Genomic DNA, 17,416 nt, shown 5'->3' with positions numbered 1-17,416 from the left:
GGTCTCTGGGGCCAAGAGAAGAATTTGTATAGAATGTACAGACAATGGGTCCTTCTCCCTGCGAGTTCCGCCCATATCACAACTGGATGAAACTTGCCCATGTAAATATGGGCTAAGGGAGCTTTCACATAGGTGCCCCCTATTTTGTTGATGCTTTCTTACTGCTAAATACTGCAGACATTTCTAACTTAGTAACATAACTGAGTCATTTTGAGCTTCTTTTAACGTTACATTGAGCACTGGAGAAAAAAAAAAAACAAAAACAGAATTTTAATTGAGTAATTTATTTTAATTTGGGCATGGATGTCACCGTCATGTTGTGTCTGGTTGGGTCTAGAAAGGGTTGGAGATAATCTTTATTTATATAGCGCCAACATAGACAGGAGGAATGAAAACAAAACCATGGTTACATGAAGTAATCAGTTGATGGAAACAATAGGGGTGAGGGTCCTGCTCCAACGAGCTTACATACTACAGATAATAGAGCGATACAGAAGGTAAAGGCGCTAGAGATGTGCACAGTATGGCGAGCTGGAGAGTGAGGGATTCTATACACAGACAATGGTCAAATTGGGCTGTATAGTGCCTGAATTGGTATGACTGCAGGGGTCGGTTAATAACAGCTAGCAGGGATTTGGTATGACTGCAGGGAGCACGTTATCAAGCAGGTGGAGATCAGCATGGCCACCGTCATGTTGTGTCAGGTTGGGTCTAGAAAGGGTTGGAGGTTAGCGAGGCCACCGTAATGTTGTGTCTGGTTGGGTCTAGAAAAGGTTGAAGATCAGCGAGGTCACTGTCATGTGTATGGTTGGGTCTAGAAAGGGTTGGAGATCAGCAAAGTCACAGTCATGTTGTGTCTGGTTGGGTCTAGAAAGGGTTGGAGATCAGTGAGGCCACAATGATCTTCTGTCTGGTTGGGTCTAGAAAGGGTTGGAGATCAGCGAGGCCAGTGTCATGTTGTGTCTGGTTGGTCTAGAAAGGGTTGGAGATCAGTGAGGCCATCATCACGTTGTGTCTGGTTGGGTCTAGAAAGGGTTGGAGATCAGTGAGCCACAATCATCTTCTGTCTGGTTGGGTCTAGAAAGGGTTAGAGAAACAGTACAGTACAGCTCTGCCTTAAAGAGACCCCTAAATTCTGGACAAACAAAGATGGCTGCACCGCTTCTCTGACTACCTGATACACACTGTACATTAATATGCATCATTAGTTTAAGAGACTACACTGGCCAATCAAAGCAGCGTGTAGTGTCTTAAACAAACGATGCATACTTATACATAGTGTGCACCAGGTAATCAATGAAACTGTGTGGCCATCTTAGTTTATCCAGAAACAAAGGTTCCCTTTAACTACCATAACCACCTGAGTGACCAGGTCACTGCCTCCGCAAGGTCAGCACACTCCTCTTCTGCTGTTCGGATCTGTATGGCTACAGACTATTCCAACACTGGCCACAATCAAAAGCAGAATACACAAAGACAAAAACAATAAAACAAGTCGGTAACGATTCCAAAAACAAAAACTTTATTGGTGCATGGAAATTGAACAGTTGGACAATTTACATGACATACGGGAGAAAACAAAAAAAAAAAAAAGTTAAGAGCAAGTGATATATTTGATATTTCATCTCCCTTTTATAACCCGCGCCAAGGATATCCATGTAAACCTGGGGCTCGAGTCACTGCTCAGTATAATAATGTAGTTCTGAAAATGAACAATAAATAAATGACACTGGAAGAACACTTTGGCAAACTAGAAAATCTGCTCTAAACAAAAAAGTGGACCTATAGCGGTGGAAATCGGAAAGAGTAGGCCATCACGTGCTGGGATAAATGGAGGCCAGGAGAAGACAAGACCCCCGAATGTCGCAGCTCTAAAACAAAAGGATCCTGCTGTGTAACATCAAATCTTATATGCAATGAGACAATTGCTACCCCCCCAAAAAAATCATCCCCAAATTTCTCACATCGGAAAATATTGACAAGAGCCAATGGAGTAACATGGTGCAAACGGCACCTACACTGCTGGCACTGCAATCTACGTTATATGGAGCTCTACATAATCCGTATGGACAGTGAAGATTTGGTTTTGTTACTTTATTCTTCACCATACGGCACTAGTCTTGTAAGAATTTATTATTCGCGTCACAGAAAAGATGGCCGTCACAGCTAAACAATATTATAGAGAGGAATATGGACACTACAGCTGAAGAGAACCAATACGGCCACTTTGGTTATGTCCCATGCAGGCACATCCATACCTGTGGTGGAGGGTAAAACAATCATGTCCCCATCACATCTATTTCCTATGCAAGGTTCACTGCAACAATGCGTCTAGAAAATACAAGAGTAGATCCCGCCATTTTCTGCCCCGGTTCCGTCATTGGATCTTAGTCCCACTTGCTTGACTCGGAACAAGTTGCAATGCCAGATATAACCGATGATCAAAAGCGGCGCTGCTTCTGGAAAGTAGAGGTCTCTTTTTATCCATTGTAAATATTCCCTTTAAGTGGGATTTCTCAGGGTAAGCACTAAAAACAAAGAAATGCTTAATTTGAAAACAAGAGATCCATAAGTGGAGAATGTTCACACTTAAGGAGCAATCAGGATCTGGAGAAAAAAAAAGGTCTCCAAAACAGCGCCACCCAAGCGCATGCGTGGTTGTATCTGGTAATGCGCTTCATCTCTACTCACTAAAATAGTGCTTTATTTCTAGCACTTGACCTAGCCCATAGACAAGAGTTTAAGGAGAACAAGAGAGGAAAGAGGAAGAACAAACTTTGGACTGCCCCCTTAGCTTTTAATGCGATGACATTAGTTAGTGATATTTCTACTCATCACCCGCCCATGGACCCTTCGGATCATCACTTATTGTGAACTTAACAAGCAGCCAGCAATGTAAATGCTGTGTCCATTGTTGGAACCGGCTTTCCGCAGCATTTACAACATTTCAATTGAAAAACGCCATCTGCACAAAAAAAAAAAAAAGTATGTGGTTCAGGAGTTACTATATAGATATGAGGTCTACCCTAAAAGGAAGTGTTTCATCAAAGACAACCCTAAAAGGAAGTGTTTCATCAAAGACACTTGCTGGTGCACAGAAACGTTATACCACATGTATCTAGAGTGGATTGGAGACGTATGTGCCAATGAAATGGCTTAAAGAGTTGTAACCCAGGAGACGCTAAAAGCTTTGCCATCCCCCGCAGGGACCGCGACAAACCTTAATGTGGATTAAGACAACTGTAAACGTCATTAGGACTTTAAAACAGCAACTTCAGCAATGAATCCGACGCAGGTTCTTCCCGATTCCGAGTGTAACAAGAAAGCTTCAGTTCCGTTAAAAACAGAAAGAAGGAGAAAGAAAAAAAAAAAAACACAGTAGAAGGCTTCAGTAAGGATGAAAGTACTCTTCATACACTTCGTCTTCGGGCATCAGAAAGTTTTTCTTTTTCATTTTTTTTTTGTTTTTAGTTCTTTTTCCCGGGATAAATTTTGCTATAATGTCGTCTGGCGGACTTTATGCCACTCAACAAATTCGTCAAGGAGAACAGGCCCTGGAAAGATTAAAAAGATCGTTTGCAACAATTATGTAACAACTTAAAAAAGGTTTAGTCCCCCTTCTAGCTGTGTTGCTGCAGGAAGCAGACAGCTCTGTACGTTGCACAGTGGCCGGGATTGATACTGCAGTCCTAATGAAGTGAAATGGGACACAGCTTGTCGTAGCGGTCCGGGACAAAATAGCTAGAAGTAGGCCAATCCCTTTCATTTTTCTGACAAAAAAGAAAAGCCGCCACCACAACGAACACAACGGCTCCATGTATGAAGACAGACTTACTGTACCCTCCAGATGTCTGAGGTACAGCAAGTCTTCCGGCATTACAGCAGCAGATTTTTCCTCTTTTCAAGGCCTTTTTACATGGCCAAATGCTCATTTGCCAGATGTTTGGCTCATTTCAGCAGCAATAAATATTCTGGTCAGAAGCCCATTTCCATGTGTGAATGGTGAGGAAGGAAGGGGGCAGATGTGCTGCAGACAGATATGAAAGTGCATGAGGGATGAACGATCATATACCCCCAAAACAGCTGGCATCGACCTGTTATAAGGTCAGTAACACAAGCACCAATCTCGATGATCTGTGCTTGGACAGGAAACGTCCCGTGTAAAAGGCTCACTGCCCAAGAGGAATCATACGGTTGACATTACAACACCTCTACATTACACATGAATGCTATATACGTTCCACGTAAGGATGCTTACGATGCGCATTTCTGGGCCAATCAGCTGATAAATACTTACCCTTGGCATACAAGGGGTTACCCAAGGTGCACAGTAGGAACTCTGTAAAACACCCTGGCTTACTTGCCTTGTATGGGTCCTAGTTTATAGGCTTTGGGGAAGTTTAGTAAAACTGTCTAACAAGTAAAACTTTTTAGTTTTCCATAGCAACCAATCACAGCACAGCTTTCGTTTTGTTTTCTGTTTTGGTAAAATGAAAGTTGCACCACGACTACTAGTGGTGATTGATGGCCTCTAGACCATCACATTAGCATTGGGGGCAGTGTCTAAAGGCAGGATTGAAGTGCTCCCTCCTAGATCCCTAGACATGAAACGTCTGTTAGTGTCCGAACTACACCTGGATTTGTCCCCGAATACAACCCAGTTCTACTCCGTAGCAGTCCACTTTTGTCGTTCACGATACCAAACATAGGTGATGGTGGGTGTCCAAAGCAGTACACGTAATGGGTGCCACGAGACCAAATGTCCTTCAGCCAAGGCCCTGGAAATAGTTACAACATACACAGAGGCCTGTAGCGATGGCGCCACCTGTCAATGGATGGTGGACAACGAAACAGTTGGAGCTAGTTGTGAGATGATCAGACAAATTCTCTCTATCGTTGGTCTGTCGCGAGCATCCCAAGCCCGATTGCCTTGTGTGCCATCATGCATCTACTGGTCCCAACACCTCCTCAGTCTGGTCAGAACAGCCCAGGTGGCGGGCAGTTCGTTGATACAACGAACTAGCTCCTTGCATTCCAATAATGTTCCCCTCTCGGATTCTGGTAACGGGATGAAATCTCTTTGGTTGCATCGTAGAGGCGTCTAGTGGTCAATAAGCTTTACACAAGCAGAAGAAGAGGTCACTACACACATGGAGCCTCCAAGAGCCTCTTATAGTCCAAGGGGGTAGGGGAGGGGAGGGGAACTACTTTTAGGGCCTCAGCTGGCAAGATGGTTCATCTAATCACTCCACAACTCTAATCATTTGCATATCTGCCTGAGATGTAACTGCATGCTGGGTTTTGCAGCAAAATAACTCCTTCTAGGGGGCAGGATTTTCTTTGACAGAGTGTTTATTGCGAATTCCAGAACTACTCACATGCACCATCTTCATCATAGTTACTAAGATCGGCATTAACAGTGCGGCTGAATTCTAAAACGTTGTACCACTGGTCTTTGTTCATAACTTTGTATTTTGATTGCTGTTAAGAAGAAAAACATGAAAGATTTTAGCATTACTTTTAAAGAATATCGGTCCGTTCTCCTAACATTGTCCATTTTACTAAACAATTGTATTCATGAAATCACAATTATGAAGCACTTGAAGCAGAGATTAATACAGCGCCTGAAAAAATACAATAGACAGCAATACTGAAGTAATGCAGTATATTGAAAAAATGATCAAATGATCAAAAGTTAAGTCTTTGAGGAAAAATAATAAGTGTTACTACCCCCATAAAAGTATTATTAAAATAATGTATTACTCATCCTTCACAGTGAAAACTAAAACGGCTTTTTTCGAACTACTTAATACACACTGTGCACTGCCTTCTGACTGGGCAGTCCAGATCACATGAACAGCGCTGGTCAGAGAGCAGGTACAGAGCATCGGCAGCCTTATATTACCAATGCACAATGGCGATTAGGTAGTCCGCAGATTAAGTGGACAGCCGAAAATGAGACAGAGAACTGAATGCCTGGCAGACAACAACTGAAAGTAACTCTTACACTTACAGGTCCTGGGGCAGAATGTTGTCCAGAAATCAGAAGATCACTTTAAATATACTGGAAACCACATTTATTGTGAAATAGCCAGCAGGAATTGTGATTGTTAGGCTAGGTGTCATAACTGCGAGTTGAACTTGGGAAACTCGGGTGCAACTTGTATCGGATAGCACACGGGCAGCAGTCCTTATACTGTCTGATATACATGGACACAGCACATTGCCATGCACTGGCAGGTCCTATTTCTTGTCCGTGGAGAGGATTAGGACATGCAATGAGCTTTTTTCCAAATAGGCCATGAAAATACACTAGCATGTACCTAGTATAAGGCCAGACTCACACAGGCATAGGCACATTTCGACTGCGCAAATACACTGTGCGTTTGCGTGACCGAAATGCACTTTCATCCGCTCCGATGTGCATTTAATGCACCGCGTGTTTACGTACACAAAAAAGATACACAAAATCACATTAAATTTTGTGCAGATATACACATGGAAAATTAATGTTTTTTACTCATTTCGTGCACACCGATGGAATTTTGTTGATTTCAATTGGCTCTAGTTGTGTGCAAATGCACAAGATAGATCATGTCACACATTTCACGCGATCGCATGAAAAAAGAAAACCGTTTATGTAATTTCACTGGGTTCTATTCACTATGTATTACACGTGCAAAATTTGTGTGCATAATGCGCAGCGCAAACAAGCTCACGTGAACGAACTCTTAGGCTCTGTTCACATCATCTTCGAACCCTACACTCAACAAACACTGTCCATCAGCAAAAATCTGAAGTACCCTTAGCCTTAGCTGCCTACAGCTGAGGTATTGTCAGAAGTATTCGGGCTGTACGATTGATTTAGACTACATTTTTCCCTCTCTCAGGCCCACATGAACTAAAGTCCATGTTTAAGAAGGTATTTAAGAAGTGTATGCCTTAAGAGCAATTCAAGTACGCAATAAAGAGTTGTTATCGTGCGTTTGGGAGGAGGATCAGCTGTGCATGTTTCAGATCAAGGACCGCACACAATAGGATTGTTTTACAGTCTCATGCCAGAAACGGACGTTGTTCGGTCATGAAGACTCAGAAAATGACACATAGCCATTTTTTGCTATGATAGTATAAAAAGTTTTACTTTCTGGAACCAAGACAGAACCCATTCAGACGAGTACGGGGACTCTACTCATCCAGTTCCTGCAGAATTTCTCTGTCTTGGCACTGATTGAAAGTGGGTTCTGCGGCTGCTGATATACAAGTCAGATGATGCTGCCTCCTAGTGATGCGATGTAACTTGTAATCTTTATATATGGATAATGACGTGATGTAGTTTGCTATCTTTATACTTTGTGCTGTGATGTAAGTTGCAACCTTTATCCTATATACAATTATTCATCACTGTGCTCGATTATTAAATTATTGTGGTTAAACCGTCCCTAGTGTCTTACTCTCTTTAAAGCCATATTCAAATCCAAGTCTTCCTCCTTAAAGTAAAATAGGCATACACTCCTAATAATTTGAATGTCAAATGTGGTATTTGAATGTAATATGTGAAAAAAAAATGAAGGCACATACGAATAGAATAAATAATTCAATTTCCTTTGTATACATCTGGTGCACAACAATGCTGGACACTGCAGGATGGCTGGAAAGGGATAACCGGGTAGTCTTCACTCTTACCTCTAGATACTGGAAAAATACAGAAAACAACGGCCACGTTCTTCCTAGCAGAAGTGCCAACATGGATTTTGCAGTATCAATATCCAGACTCCGCTGGTCCTTATCCTACGATATTACATAAAAGGATTACATTTAGGATTTCTATCAAAATGTGAATATATTTAGAGAAAAAAAAAACAAACGTGATAAGAAACCAAAGACATAATTAAAAGGAAATGTATCTCCTACATTTTATTTTACTAATTAGATCAGAAAAAAAAAAATGTGTCACTATCTGGTTCTATTCAAATGTCAGGATTGCAGATTTAATTTAAAATCCATTTTCTGCACGACTCTGGTAGCGGCTGTCTTGCCTGAGTAGTCATTAACAGAATTCCAAGATTTGCTTCACTGATGCTACATTAAACATAGGAACCAGTAGACTGGAGATATTCATTGACTTCTATGAGAGTGTTGTGGGCATGCTCTGTGACCTGGGCAGGAAGGGGGAAGAGGTGTGCTGTGAGCATCCCCTATTGAGAATGGTGGATTCTATGTTAATTATATAAAGGTGTTACCTTTCCTGGTAATCCAACCTGTGATGGTAATGAAATGACTGCTGAAAAACTCTCTACAGAACAGGAAGTGTCAGACTATTATCATTAGGCTTAGGGGTCAGTGTGAAAACTAGGATTTCAGGGTTTTTTGTCACTTTCTGACCACATGCTCCATTCTATGGATACCTGCTTCCTCTGTCACATTAGGAAGTTAATATCTTTTTTCATGGGCCGATTATTGTGTCCAAACGTACTTACGAAAACTTGTTTGCCTGACAGCTGTCCATGTGAAAGGACCAATAAAACAGTCGACCAACGAGTGAATGCTCATTTGCTGTCCGATCATTCAGTTTCAGCAAACATGAAAATAATTGGTGATCAGCTGTAAATCTCCCAGTGTGAACAAGAAGATGTACAGCTGGCCCATGGGAACGAATGATCTTAATTACGATCATTCGTCCTCATAAGCAGATTCTCGGCACACGTGGAAAAAAAAAACGTAACGAGCACCAACCACTGTGTGTTGATCGGCACTCGTTGCATAAGGCTGAGATTTTGGCTGATGTAAAACCACCCTTCTAAGATACCAGAGGTGTTACCTATGAACTAGTGAAGAATGAAAATGGAATGATGATAAATGGAAGTAGGACTTTAGTGACTCTTACAGAAGCCTGGCCACTGTGGATCAGTAATAATGAATGTACTTACCCTGGCAAAGTCAAAAGCATATCTGTAAATATTCTTAAAGGCAGTGTTATCATTCAGTTGAGCACGTAGATAATCAAATTTACCCTGTAACTTCTCTGTGCAGTCACATCTTAAACACAAGCATGAGAAGCAGATTAACATGAATTCAAATGTATGAGGATATATCAATTTGGGCATCCTCGACTCATTTACAACTCTCCACTGTGGTGCCTAATTGCACAGCAGGGTTCACAAGGCCCCTCTTCTCCCTAAAGTTGGGATCCTACAGAGCAGAAAACCCCCATCTATCAGACATCTTTCTTACGGATTCCTCTCTGGGGCTGGCCCATAGACCAAGAACAATCCTAATCCTACTATCTTCCCCCAAGCTCATCATAAACAAAGCCATTCAAGTAGGGCAAACAGGCATGTAGCTTTAAAGGCATTGATCCCTCCCATTTCAGAACCCGCTGATATAGGTGGGATCAAATGACAAAACCTAATGGTCTGCTTAAATGGGGCTATCCGCTTTCAGTTCCAATGGTGGACCATTGCATAAAACAAGCAACACTTAACCCTGTTAGATCCAGCGCCGCCACTCCGCTTCTGCAATGGTAAACTCAAGTTGACAACACGTGACAAATTCAGCCAATCACACAGAATAAGCAGAGATCTTCAGATTTTACCAAAACCTTTTATTATGCAATGCTGAAAAGTTTTGATACATTGAACTGGAAAACTCCTTTAAATGGGTTTTCAGAGATTGCAATCTTTAGGACAGGTCATCAGTATCTGATCAGCGAGGGTCTGCCACTAGGGACCCCCACTCATCAGCTGTTTTTAAGAGGCAAAGGCCTGTTCTCAGTCCATTAACTTCAGGGTCACTCATTACATGAGCTGAGAGCAGCTTAATACCATTCAAGTGAATGGGACTGAGCTGCTAGGTTGAGTAGCACTACTATGAAATATACAGCGCTGTGTCTTGTATGCAAAGAGGATGCGCCAGAGAGCTGCGGCCTCCCAAACAGCTGATCCTGAGGGTGCCGGGTGTTGAATCCCACCTGTCAGATAGTGATAAGCTATCTCATCCTAAGGATAAGTTATCTAATTTTTGCACCCATAACCCCTTTAACTACTTAGGTCTCATGTCCACAGGCGGGGCGGGTTCTGTAGGTGGGAGCTCCGCCACGGGATCACACCCTGCCCGCGACATGAGGACAATGCTTACCAGTTCGGCTACGTGCGGGTCGTCTGGTGTCTCCTCTGTGCATGTGGGACCTGCAGCACACCCGGAGTGACAGTTTCGTGTGTGCCGCAGATCGGACGGCTTCCATTAACTTCAATGGAAGTCGTCCCTGTGGGATCCGCGGCAAAAGGGAGCATGCTACAATTTGTTTTTCAGACCGGAAGGTCCGGAAAACAAACCTGCACGGTTTTATTAAGCTGCGTGCGCCCATAATTGTCTATGAGCGTCTTGAACTCCGGATCATCCACGCAGTTTCCCCACGCAGATCACGGAATTCAAACCCGCCTGTGGACATGAGCCCATAGTCAATGAAAATCTCATTGAAACGCCTTTGCTCTGTGCAGGTTTCGTAAATGTTTGAGAATGTCCATGCCAAAAACGCAGTAATACAAGAAAATAAACTTACTGTAATGACGTCATTCCTTTTAACCATTCCTCCTTTGTGAAAAAGCCCATGTTTTCTGCTTCTAGTTTCCAAGCCAAAACTAACATAATTATCTAGGAAAGACAACAATGAAGAAAATATTAGAAATAAAGCTTCTAATTCCTGAAAAACGATGGAATGCTGGACAGTTTTCTATATGATAAAACCGTTTAATGTGTACTTAAAGACATTTCAAAAACATCAAAAAGTCCTTGGAGAGCTGGAGGATTTCTCTCTTCCAAATGTCTGTGCAGCGAGTCGACCTTGTTATACGGCACCTCAATGACAACCCCAGTGGGAGCTGCAGTTGGCAGTCCGTTTAGTGGTCACCTAACCTACAGACCCCATACATAGCTGAATGGAATTTGGGACACAGGGAAATTTACTAAGCCCGTCATTTCCTGCGCCGAGCTTGGCACAGTTTCCCAGACGCACGGTGCGCTGAATATATGTAGAGGCACGCGTCTCTTCATGTCTTCAGTGCATTCCCGGGAGAAACGTACGCCTGATCCCGACCAAGTGTATATTTCTGGCATAACTTATGCCACTTTCTAGCGTAAATTATACATAATTCTCATGATCCAGGGCAGTCACACCCCTTCCCGATATGTCCCGTCCCCTTTTTGAAAAAAGTCATCATTCGCGCACATTTTTTTTTTCTTACGCCAGAAATTCCCCCGTGAGAAAAAAATCAAATCAAGTATTTTTTAGTTGGGACATGCGCACAGGACTGTATTAAAGTTGTATTCCGACCTCGTGGCGGTGGCAGATTACTAGGGTATACCATATTTTATGATTGATAGATACCGTGTTTCCCGATAATAAGACCTACCCGAGAGGGAGAAGGGGAGGCTTGAAATATTAGCTTGAATACCCCGCCTCCAGCAAACTAATGCTCCGATTGGTTAATCAAATGCTGCATCAACCACTCAGAACCGGCGCTCCATTAACCAATCACAGCCATTCATTGAATGGCTGTGATTGGTTAAATCAAACCCCGCTACCAGGAAGAAATGCTCTGTCGGCGTTCAGGAGAACATGGCAGCATGAAGCAGCGACGAGGACCAACGTAAGGGACCCGAAAGCCGTCTTCTAGGTGAGTATTATAGGACCTGTTTAATTAGATAAAATTAACAGTTTCCCATAGGAAAAACCTGATCATTTGATGGACACATCGGCACACAGCTCGTTACAGTACAGTTATCAGAACTGTGTCCTTTTGGAGCCATTCGCCTTCCTGTGTGTCCATCACATGACAGACTTATCTACTGAAAAAACGAAGATTCCTATTGCATGACAGCAAGCAAAAATCTTTTTAAAAAATGAGAGAAATTGATTGCTACATACAACACATAAAAAGATAGATATACAACACATTAAAATACGTACATTTTCTGGTTCAACGCCAATGTCTTCGCAGAATTTTTCCATAGCTTCTGGACCAACAACCTCATCTGGACCTGTCCGGGCCAACAACATGTGTAAGAAACAAAAAAACTATAACTGGGGAACGATGGCGTTTCCTTCAATGAATACATTTGCAAACAAGGGGTATGAAAAGCCCAAGAGGGACATTATTAATGATCAATGCTTGCATACACAAACATGCTATGCCTGGTGCAAGGCCTGAGGGAGCCGCGCACCACATGTGGGATTAGGAGAACACCAAAGATGGAAAGAGGACATAAGACGACTTCTCGGGACTTGACATAAAATAATTTTCTTACAAAAAAAGATCTTGCCTCAAAATTCTCTCTCCACCTCGTCAGCCGATGCTTTCCATAGCATTGCTATGGAAAGCGCCGGCCCCTGTCCACGAGCGAAGAATCATTGCGATTCTCTGCTTGTGGCGGGCAATTCGCAGCATGCTGCGAATTGCCCCGAATCTCCGTGGCCAGCCTATCTATTAGATAGGACTGACTAGTGAACTTCGGCGGCGGCTCCCACTGCGGAGATCTGCCGCGGGACTTTGCAACGCCTGTGGACAGCCGGCCTTACGCTTCTCCTACTGATGTGGTTCATAACTAGCTTCTTTATATTCCTGAATTCTAGCTGACTTACAGGATCACTCCAGTCAAACCAGATACAAAAATTGACACGTGCCCCAATTTACGCCAGTTTTCTGGTGTACGCAAGTTACAATTTTGCTCATACGCATACATTGTAACTTTTTGCAGGTGTACGCCCGGCGCTGCCTGTTTTCCAACAGTAGGTGGGGTCTAGCGTTAACAGGCATGGCTACATACAGCCCATTATATGTGCAGGCCTTTTGGCTGTGTCAATTAACATGTGCATGAGCGATCCAGACTGTGTGTGGAAATCAGTGTAGATCTAGTCATATATTCACACACATACATTATATATGCTATTCGCCTCTTTTCATTACATCTGGTTGTGCCCTCTATATCTATAAGTGTGGAAATCATGGGATGTTTTTTTTTTTTGATCCACGTTTATTGATCTATTTTGGTAGTATGTATAGGAGAGGGCGTTATTGTCCGTAGTCTCGCGTTATTGAGTTCTTGCGCATGCATGTCTTTGATGCGTGCACTGGCGAGAGCATTGCTGGGATTGGCCGTCTGCCGATGCATCCGCGTTTGATATGTGTAAGGGAGAGGGGCCGTTGTTGCGTGGGGTCTCACGATGTACTGTGTTTGCGCATGCGCAGTAGTGTCTTGAATGCGAGCACAGGCATTGGCATTGATGTGATTGGCTAACTGCCGGCGCATGCTCTCTAGATACATCAAGACGCTGAAGAATGGCGATGTATATACCTATAGTAAGGCCCTCTTCACACCTGTTTATTGTTCTGTCCAGATGGTGGGGGCCCGTACTGCAAGCTCCCGATCCAATTGCATGTGTGGTAGGTGGGTGGGTCTCTGTCTTTTCTATCGGTGTTATATATATATATATATATATATATACACACATATACATACACACACACACACACACACACACACATATATATATACACACACACGAAATGTTAACATGTGCTGCATGCTTGATAAAGACCCAATCTGGGTCGAAACGTCGCAGTGTTCTTTCTGCAGAGAAATAAAGATATATCGGATTTTTAAGAAGCCTCTGAGTGCTGGTCTATCTGCTGGATTGTTTGAAGTTTCGTTAAAAGGGTCTCTAATTCCGGACCCCTTTAGGACCATTCACTGATCTTTTTTTGTTCTCATTTTTGGTGTATTAGTGTGCTGCTATCCATACACTTTCTGCTGGGATTAAAACTAAATTCAGTCCTGGGAACGGAGGGTGGAGGGGTGTCTTACCTGTACTTTATTGTCCCTTCCTTCACTCCACCCCCTACAGCTCCGTTTTTTTAGCAGACAAGACGTCCGCTGTCATCTGTACAATGCCAGAGAATCCATAGTGCCGTGGTAGCAATAGGACTAGCAATGCACTGTAGCTGCTCTGTAAACTGGCCAGTGATGTTCACATGATCAGCACTGCCCAATCACAGATCAGTTCCCTGTGTCTATTAGATCAGTAGAAAATGGCGCATCCATCATGGCTGTCCAAAAACAAAGCACTGAGCCAGCGGAACAGAAGGGCCAGAGTAAGAAGATAGGGTACAGGTGAGTAAAAGATTTTGTCTCAAAACTGGAGGGTGGCTTTAAGAGATTCTGATTCCCAAAGTAGAGAGGGAGACTAAAGTTCCCTACAATGGTAGGAATGACCAAGGGCTAACTCATGCTAAGAAATGTCAATGTCATGGGTAGATCCTGGAGATGATCCTAGTGGAATACTTACACCAAAGTTTTCCAAAAGAATCTCCACCTATAACATTCCCTTCTGTTCAGTCAACATGGTGGCCAAACTGCAAGGAAAGACTTAAATTCAACAGTCTCTACTATACTGACCTGCATACTCGTAAAACCATGCCAGGCACTTCTTGCTAGAGAACAGATCTTCACTTATAACTCTATTTGAGGTCTGTGTCCTGCAATAGCTGAGAAAAAGCAGTCGGTGAATACAGTCCTGCCAACAATAAGAAGCTCTGCTCTGTAAGTGAGGCCGACCTGCTTGTACCTGGTTATTCTACATTTCTTCACATTCACTTCTTCAGAAGCAGTGGATTTTCTCTTTTTCTTCACAGGCATGTCTTCACAAGCTGATGAGTGAAGTATAATGAAATACTGTCAGGAGGTCTGCAAAAAAAAAAAACGTAGAGGAAATGACATTAAGAAACAAAATGCATAAAGTATAGGAAAATACTCGTCTTTTTTTTTTTTTTGGCAAGCCTTTAAATGCCAGACCATCTAAATACTGCTGTCAAAATCTACAGTGGCATCTAAATGGTTAACAGCCACGCCACGAGTTGTCCCCTATCATGGTGTCTAATTGCTGACGCTCAGCTGCAAAGACAGCCAAACATATTGTGTAAGGAGGGGTCTCGCTTCCAAGCCTCCCACATATAAAACCACCGCACATCTGACTTGCATGTATGTCAGATGCTGCCAAGGGGTTGAAAAAAAAAAAAAAAAAGGAGAGTAAGCCAGGCAGTACACAGTGGAATATAAAGATGTGCCTCTAGACACATTTAGCCGGTCCTTAAAGATCTAGCACTGTTACTTCCAGTTGTGCTATTATACCCCGGGTGCCACTATCTGAAGCTGGCAACAGCCGAGAGCCACGTGCAGGGGAATCCGAGCCACTGGGTGGCAGCCAGAGCCCTGCTGGTTTGTGCCTACAGCTGCTATACATCTCTATGCTAACAGACTACAAAACCGTGCACTCTGACCCCGCCGTCCATCCGCCCCTACTTCTTAGTAACCTACTGAACATAAGATTGTCAGAGTCAGAGGGGTATACCAACTCAGAGTTTGTTGGCTGAGATTGGAAACCCGCAGCTGAATCCCGACCACCTCGTTGGCGGTTATGGAAACAAGCCCTATGCCGTTTCCATATCTCTTATTGAAGTGAATGGGTGTTACACAAACCAGGGATTAGTCTGATTGCCATTAGGGAGTCGGAAAGGAATTTTTCCCCCAAAAGGGGTAATTGGCTCCTGCCTCTTGGGGTTTTTTGCTTTCCTCTGGATCAACAACATAGGAGGATAAACAGACTGGACTAGATGGACATTGTCTTCATTCGGCCTAACATACTATGTTATGTTACTGTTTCCATAACCTCTAGTGAAGTGGTTGGGAAAGAGTCGCGGGTTTCCCACCCCCGTCATAAAACGCTGAGATGGGACTCTATCTTTAAAGGTACAGATTAAAAGGAGTAGGATTAGACTACACAATTTGTAATAGTCTGCTACCATGAAAGCGTGTAGATTTAACTAGAGCAATCAATGCCAATCAGCTGCTGCAAAAGCAAATAAAATCTTGGGGTGCATTAACCCATTAAGGACCAGGCACCGTAAATTTACGACGCCTGGTCTAGGGCTTAAAGCTTTACACCTCCTGCCCCTGCAGTCAATCAGAGGCAGTAACAGGTTATCAGCTGTTAGTAACAGCTGATAACGTGGAGAAGGCGACGGGAGGGATATTTAACCCTTTCTGCTTGAAAGTGAAAGTACAGTGTAACTTTCACATCGGGAGCCTTTGGAGGGGGGGTAGGGGGTCATGTGACCTCCGAGGTTCCCTGCTACAGCAGAGCTGGAGGGTCATACTGGACCCTGGTCAGCTCTGCCAGTGACTAATGTCACCACAGGGGTTGCTTTCCCCTGTAACTGGGGCTCCTATGGATGCCCCAGCTACAGTGGGAAAGTGTCAAATAAAGAAAAAAAATAAAAATAAAATGAGTGTCCCCCAGAGGTCTTATATGACGCCATGGGGGACATAGATAGTAAAAAAAACATAATTCCATACATAAATAGATTATTACAGAATAAAACAACAATATATACATAAAGAAAATAACACAAAGCAGACGCTAACAAAAGCCGTCGCCGTACGCGCCCTGTAAACCAAAAGCATACATACTATATATCAAAACATCCGAAACAAATAGAGGAACCCATTTCCATACTTTATTTTAGCAGAAATATACTATTAAAAAAGCTATAAATGTTAAAACAAAAATAATTTTTTTTAGCATTTTACCCCCAATAAAACTAAAAAACGGAAAAAAAAAATCAGTGAAAGATATTAAAATAAAAAAATAAAATTTAGAAAAAAACAAAACAAAAAAACCCATCACCCTATATGTCACGGAAAAACAAACAAACAAACAAAAAAAAAAAAAGTAAAATAATTTTGGTAGCTAAAGGAAACAAAAAAGGCTAGTAAAACCGCCACATGGGTAAAATCCCTAAAAAGTGTCTGGTCCTTATGGTGCAAAACAGCCTGGTCCTATATAAGGCACTTGTCAGGCCCCACATGGAATACTGCGCACAGTTCTGGTCACCGGTGCTCAGGAAAGATGTTACAGTACTGGAGGAGGTTCAAAGAAGGGCAACTAAACTAATACATGGAATGATGGGACTGGAATACCCAGAGAGGCATCAAAATTGGGATTATTCACCCTGGAAAAAACACTGTTAAGGGGTGATCAAATAACTCTGTATAAATACATGAGGGGACAATACAAGGATCTCTCCCAGGATCTGTTTATACCCAGGACGGCGACGGTAACTAGAGAGCATTCTCTACGTCTAAGTTCTTGCATCAAAAATTAAAAATGTTAAAAAATAAATTAATAAATTATTCTGCACTGTGACCTCCATTAGAAAAACAAACGAAATGCCAAAATTGTGTTTTTTGGTCACCCCTTCAAGAAAAAGGTTGAAGTAAAAGTGATCAAAATGTTGTATGTACCCCAGATTGGTACCGATAGAAACAAGTCCTTGCACATCACCAGGAACAGGTCAAATGACGG

General features: G+C 42.7%; 1 protein-coding gene across 2 annotated transcripts in view; it reads right to left on the bottom strand.

Annotated features, from left to right (window-relative positions):
- Positions 1-1,499: 1,499 nt before the first annotated feature.
- Positions 1,500-17,416, bottom strand: part of DCUN1D5 (defective in cullin neddylation 1 domain containing 5) — a 25,901-nt gene continuing 9,984 nt past the window's right edge. For both annotated transcript variants that reach the window (XM_066586373.1, XM_066586380.1), the window contains 8 exons: positions 14,621-14,739; positions 14,452-14,540; positions 11,966-12,036; positions 10,559-10,650; positions 8,928-9,036; positions 7,684-7,788; positions 5,379-5,481; positions 1,500-3,554 (listed from right to left, as the gene is read on the bottom strand). In XM_066586373.1, the coding sequence (XP_066442470.1) occupies positions 3,496-3,554; positions 5,379-5,481; positions 7,684-7,788; positions 8,928-9,036; positions 10,559-10,650; positions 11,966-12,036; positions 14,452-14,540; positions 14,621-14,691 (699 nt within the window). In that variant the 5' untranslated portion in view covers positions 14,692-14,739 and the 3' untranslated portion in view covers positions 1,500-3,495. The remainder of the gene's footprint in view (positions 3,555-5,378; positions 5,482-7,683; positions 7,789-8,927; positions 9,037-10,558; positions 10,651-11,965; positions 12,037-14,451; positions 14,541-14,620; positions 14,740-17,416) is intronic.

This window comes from Eleutherodactylus coqui, chromosome 1 (genome assembly GCF_035609145.1).
Source record: "Eleutherodactylus coqui strain aEleCoq1 chromosome 1, aEleCoq1.hap1, whole genome shotgun sequence".
Taxonomy (NCBI): Eukaryota; Metazoa; Chordata; class Amphibia; order Anura; family Eleutherodactylidae; genus Eleutherodactylus; species Eleutherodactylus coqui.
Note: the sequence above shows the minus strand (reverse complement) of the source record. Positions and strands in the feature narration are given on the sequence as shown.